This window comes from Sesamum indicum, linkage group LG8 (assembly GCF_026168435.1).
Source record: "Sesamum indicum cultivar Baizhima isolate 11 linkage group LG8, ASM2616843v1, whole genome shotgun sequence".
NCBI classification, from domain to species: domain Eukaryota; kingdom Viridiplantae; phylum Streptophyta; class Magnoliopsida; order Lamiales; family Pedaliaceae; genus Sesamum; species Sesamum indicum.
This window is the reverse complement of record NC_142664.1, coordinates 23,817,985-23,824,105: the sequence shown is the minus strand read 5'-3', so window position 1 is coordinate 23,824,105 and position 6,121 is coordinate 23,817,985. Positions and strand designations below refer to the sequence as shown.

Below are 6,121 nucleotides of genomic sequence, written 5' to 3'. Positions count from 1 at the left end.
CAGAGAATCCACCAAAGACGTTAGATATATCATTTGCCCCCTGGGAATCTGATAAGCTTTGTTTCTAGAAGGCGTCTTATTAGCTTGGAGGATAAGTCCTCAACAGTTAAAGAATCCAAACGGGAGGTTTCACTTTGATAGTTGAAGTCTATTTTCTGACAACCATTTTTCTGAGCTTCGAGAAGACATGACATTCTCACCTGACAGGGGGTGAATATTATAAAAGACCACTCTCCCCTTAATAAAGGGTAACGTTCTTTTAATACTCTCATACATAAAAATGCCGTTACGTGAAACACTATAGCATATTATTGCTCTATATTATATATTTTAATTTAATTCCTATTCATGTTATCATTTACTGACTTGAGTGTTGAAGCGCTAACGTACTTTTTGTACGTCTCCAATCCAAGATTAGTGGAAAGCTAGTCTCAAGACATATCCAGACGATCAACCTTTTTGCTCGCATCATATGTAATATGATTTATTTACTCTATGCACGACTAAGTCTAATTTTAATCTTACTGAATTGAACGTTCAAACAAAATCATCTTAACATGATTTTTTTTCTTTGAGTGAATCAATTAAAATTAAATCATAATTTAAATAGTAACAAATAATATACATTAATTATCAATATCAAATATGTATACACTACTAATCAATATTTGGTATTATAACTATTTTAGTCGACCAACAATTATTATTAAAATATTCAATTCCCACACATTGACAGAACTCGAGCCATAAGTACAACGTAACGTTGTTCGTGTGGATGCCCTCTATGCCTTAGAATCTTTACTGTTGTGTGTTTATTTACATATGTAACACTAGACTTAATTTCTTATTTTCAACATTTTGGCTGAAGTAATCGCCTTTGAATGAAAGCACGAGTTTGCTTCCAAAGTTTCCGAGCTTCAGCCTCTTCGTTTGCTAGTGCTGAACAGTGACTGAGATTACAGTCTGCAAAGTAGTCGCCGCTGATTCCTGCAATTTGTGAGCTTAATGCAACATAGCACGTAGTTGCTGCGCCCTGCAATTATATACATACAATATATAAACATTAACAAAGAGAAAAAGATAACACCACCATTCCCTACCGTGGGAGGATCCATATATGAACTTATTTTTCAATTGTTTAGGGGTGTCGTTGTCATTCTTTTGTTTGGGGAATTTTTGTGAGTATTGGTATTTTCACGGCAAAAATGCAATTTACACTCATGTGATATGAAAAATTATCAAAAAAAATTTATGAAAAAAATAGCAAATTACCCCTATCAATGAATTAAATAGGGAATAATTTGTTTTATTTTTCAAAACACATGGAATAATTTGTTAATTTTTTTTCATAAGAGGTGAACCCGTAGTTTCATGGATATGTAAAATGTGATTAATCCTTAATTCAATAGTAATTACAGTACAATTTCAGGCAGTGATTTAAAAATTATCATGCAGTCTAATTAAAATTGTCGAAAATTCAAAAGTTTAGGAAGTTTTAGGGAAATTGCATAATTATGGGTTTAATGCAACTTGATCTCAAACTATTTGTAGTTTTTCACCAAGTTCCAGAGACAAACCTGTGGTGTTGATTTCAGCAACTTGGATCCCACAAAATACAAACAATCTGGCATTTTTTTTCCGAAATAAAAACAAACAGCTTGTTTAGCTATTTTTGCTTGGATTATTTTTCTAAAAAGGCAAAGGAGAAAAGATGTATAAAAAAGCATGCCTGTGGTAAAACCTCTGTAGTCTCTGATTATTCCAGTCTTTATAATTCCTGGGTGCACTGCGTTGATACTTACATTTGCTTTTCTTGCCTATTCTCCCCCACCAAAAATAAATAAGTAATAAATATACGATTCGTCCCAAAAAATCTATACCATTTTTTCTATTAATTCTGATCATGTATAATTATTGATTATACTGTGAAATTAAAAAGATGAAAGACTGCTTTACAACCCCGAAATGTAATTGTAGGATTAAAAATACAATAAACCTAATTATATTCTAATTATCAGCCAAAAAGGTTAAAAGAGATTTGACCTTAAGCTGTGATGATAATTCCTTGGCATGCAATATGTTGGCCAGCTTTGAGTGAGCATAAGCATAAGTGCCATTATAACTGACAAAATATTGAACATAAATATACCAAGTGAAGTGACTGACGGAATTATCTATGTTTGCAAAAAAATTTTGCAATTTTGTGAAAATCAAAATTCGAAACTAAAATGGAAGTCGAGAGTAGATTCAATAAGCTCAGTGAAAAGTTGTCCAAATATACGTACAGACTTTACGAGGCTGATCACTTAGATAACCTCAACATTTTTGTTTTAGTAGATATAGATTTGTATTCATGATCATGAGGAGTAGGTATATATTAATTACCTTTTCGGGTTGAGCAATTTACTGAAGCAAAAGTTTTTTCTCTTCACCCAACTGTGGATTACAGAGGTCACATTCACTATCCTCCCTTCTCTGCCGCTTTCCGCTGCCGTCTCCACCATTTTCTCCATCAGCATCTCCGTCAGCAGAAAATGACCTTTCAAAATATATCAAGAAATTAAAATCACAAGGTTTATGTTCCCTTCTTTTATCATTTTATACCAACAACGGTCCATATACGAGGCAGTTGCATCGGTGGTAAGGCTGAGGCCTCAGACCCATCACTTAGCAGAGATTTTTGAATTTCGTGTCTCGCAAATATGAATGTATGTCTATTTAATTCATAATAATTAAGTGCATAACTATATGCACATGCACCAATTAATTAAGCACACAGATATTATTCTTTATGATGGTGGCCTACCCTACATGTTTTTTGATTGAACTAAGGACACAAATTGAACACTGTAAGAGGGATGAAATGATTAATTACCTAAGTAATTTGTGGCAAAAGTTAACTCAATTTTGTCCTCGGAAAACTCCAACTTATGTGAATATTTGCCAGCATTGTTTCTGCACACACACATGTATACAGTAATTGATCAGCTTTCTGTTAAATTGTGCATCAATCACACGATGAATATATTATACTTGCTACGTAGTTAATTTAAATATGGCTGAAGCCTGGCTCTGTATTAGAATCCGGCATCATTGCCATATACATTGCATAGAGTCCCTCGTTTGGATCTTTACGAGTGTGTATGTTATCCCGCATCATACAAGGGCCAGGAACACTGATTTTGAAGCAACATATTACCCCAGAAACGGAAAGTCCTTTCAAAATGAAAATGAGATGTAAAAAAAACAAATAATATATACCTCATGCGTGTTAGGACATAAATTCCGACAAAAATAAAGGGAAAGAAGAAAACAAAGAGAAAGCCAAGAAATACATACATGAGGATATGAAGGGGCAGCCCTAAGGATAAGAAATCAGAACAAAATCTCTGGATTGAAGCAAAGGAGCTCAAGTCCATCTCAAGTGCAATTATCTCAGCTTCTGGACTCTCCCTTTGTATCCTTTCCTTCAACTCTTCTGCCTTCCTCAAATCCCTTGCTGGAATTACTACCCTCACACCATTCTTGGCCATCACTCTTGCAGTTTCCGCACCGATGCCCGACGTCGCGCCTTTTTCCACAAAAATATGTGATTGATTCATCATTCTTTTTAAATTAAAATTTAACAACACATACACTGATTATATAATTAATTTGAATTTAGTCGAACCTGACGTGGATTATAATTTGTAATATTTCCAAGAAATAATTAGGTTTCTCATGACTACTTATTGTATATAATAGGTGTATGTGTATATATAGATTTATGTCATAATTCATATGAATGCATGTGGAAATAATCAAGAACTAAATTCAGTAGAGACAAAACAATATATATATCTTGCTAGAAGTAGAATGGAAGAAAGTGCCCATAAAAGATTACAGCACGCTTTACTGATTGGAGGAGAGTACCTGAACCAAACATACACTATAATATATATATATATCCCTCATATATATAAATTAAAATTTTACCAAAAAACCAAAGAAAATTCCCACAATAATAATAATAATAATAATAAAAGCTACCCGCTAGTTTTGAGGAATTATTCTTAAAATCTGGCAAACTGAATTTTTCTAAAAATATGTATATTATTTGAATAAAGATAGCAGTCTCATGAAGATTTCAATTTAAAAGAGAAAATTAAATATATTCATATATATAGTGTATGTGTTGTGTGTGAAAAGAGTGACTAACCAGTGATTATTGCAGTGAGCTGAAGGTTTGGGATAATATTGGAGCAGAAGCAGTCTTGAGCAACCTGCTGAGCAGTTGTGTTTGAGCCATAGCCACTGGGGCCTTCACTGCCTGCCAAGTACTTCAATGTTGCCTTCATTAGGGACACCACAGTTAGAACCTTGGATTGAAAGATTGTGATTATGGTGGAAATCCAGGTATATATAAGAGACATCATCAACTCCCTCATGTTCCATGCATCCGTACCACACACGCGCGCGTCGTCCAACTTTTTCACGCGCAAAAGTCGACACTGTATAAATTTTATTGTCCCCCCGCCAAGAAAATTCATTTTCAACAACCAAAAACTTTTATTGTAAAGTGCAAACTATAATATTTCGTCTTGAAAACTATGCGTAATATATTTACAGTGTCTTGCACCAAAAAAAATATTTCCGTAACAAAATTTTTGTATTGAAAGAACCAAAATATACATTTCGTTTTGAAAACTATTCACAATGAGAGCTTTTGGTTACCATCACTTTATTTATAGCGTCTTGCAACGAATATTTTTATTTTCTGCAACAAAATATTTTGTCACAAACAAGAAACCAGATTCCGTTGTGAGTATATACTACGGACGATGAGAGCATTTTTGTTTCCGGCTTTGTTGGGATATTCTTGGTGTCGATTTCTACTGTAATTATTTGTTGTCCCAATGTCCCTTTTTTGGGGCATATTTTGCTGTTCCAAAATATTTAAAATTAGAAATTTTTTATGATTTATATAGGGTTACAGTATATGATGTCTAAATAATCAATTAAACATCCAGTGTATATATTGTGTTTTCTACCTTCATATGTGTAGTGAAAATAAATAAATAATATTAAGGTGAACGGATTTTGCCTTTAGTAAAATAAGTCAATATATTAAATTGATTTAAACGACAAACCCCTCTTCTGATTATCATGGAAAGAAAAATGATTTTTCGTTATGATTAAAAATAAAAAATTGTAGCGAGTAATAACTAATTATGTTTATGCAACGCTGTTATTTATTGTTTATGTAAGAGAAGCCAAAACACTACAGAAATTTTTAGCAAATATTTTGATGACTATAGGTAAAATCATAGTTAATGAAGATTAAATTTTAGTCAAAAACACAGATTTGTGCATCAATCTTATTTGATTGTAATGAATTTTATTGATTTGTTATGATTTTTAAGACGTACTGATATATATAGTATATGAAATCATTCGTTTTTCTTTAGTGCATGAAAAATGATTTCGATCCCAACTACAAAAAAAATTATATATGGCCACGTCCAAGGAGAATTGCTCGAGTTGCTCTATTGATAGTCTACTTTTTACTTTTTCAATTACTTGACAAAGAAAACTAAATAAATTAAATCTACATAGAATTTATCTCACTACTTAAGTGCAAGACATAAAAGTAAAAGGAACTAAAAGACAAAGATAATAACGTGACAACCAATGGACTAATTTTCCTTAATTAAACACTAACCAAACATAAAAGAGTGAGAGACAACATAGTTTTTAACAATTTGAACCCATAACAAACAAATAATTGTAACATAATATAAATAAAAGTTAGCATGAATTACAAGAAAATAAGTCCAAACATTATAAATATATATCTAAATAATTAATTAGTTGAGTGAAAAATTTTAATTTAATTAATTAAATAAAAAATTGCTTACATAAGAAGGGTTTTAGTCCATTGTTTTACTTAAAAATGATGTAAAAACATTGCTAATTTTTCAAACAATCAAGTACCACCAGAAGAAATATAAAAAAATTATGGTGGATATTAATTAACCATAGTTGCACAACAATAATTAGCCGTTATTCTAGAAATGAAGCTAAAATATTTGGTACAATAAAAAACTATAGTAAAAACTTTGGTTATTAAATCAAATCATAG

The 6,121-nt window shown here is 31.8% G+C and overlaps 1 protein-coding gene across 3 annotated transcripts; it reads right to left on the bottom strand.

The window, feature by feature from the left end:
* Positions 1-658: 658 nt before the first annotated feature.
* LOC105179385 (short-chain dehydrogenase TIC 32, chloroplastic-like) lies at positions 659-4,412 on the bottom strand. 3 transcript variants are annotated; one of them, XM_088883973.1, is made up of 8 exons: positions 4,199-4,412; positions 3,340-3,571; positions 2,876-2,955; positions 2,386-2,539; positions 2,044-2,122; positions 1,730-1,817; positions 1,578-1,624; positions 659-1,033 (listed from the first exon to the last, which is right to left on the bottom strand). In XM_088883973.1, the coding sequence occupies exons 1-8, from the start codon at positions 4,410-4,412 to the stop codon at positions 851-853; spliced, it is 1,077 nt and encodes a 358-aa protein (XP_088740099.1). In that variant the 3' UTR covers positions 659-850. The 3 variants fall into 3 exon arrangements, with proteins under 3 accessions (XP_088740099.1, XP_020546976.2, XP_020546977.2); XM_020691317.2 differs by having other exon boundaries at positions 1,578-1,817; XM_020691318.2 differs by lacking the exons at positions 1,578-1,624; positions 1,730-1,817 and having other exon boundaries at positions 4,199-4,362.
* Between the last annotated feature and the right edge of the window lie 1,709 nt (positions 4,413-6,121).

Coding starts and splice junctions, on each gene's coding strand:
- LOC105179385 (XM_020691317.2), bottom strand. CDS start 4,412: ATGTCTCTTATATATACCTGGATTTCCACCATAATCACAATCTTTCAA. Junction 3,572..4,198: donor GCTCACTGCAATAATCACTG/GTTAGTCACTCT, acceptor TTGTGGAAAAAG/GCGCGACGTCGGGCATCGGT. Junction 2,123..2,385: donor AAATTGCTCAACCCGAAAAG/GTAATTAATATA, acceptor ATATTTTGTCAG/TTATAATGGCACTTATGCTT.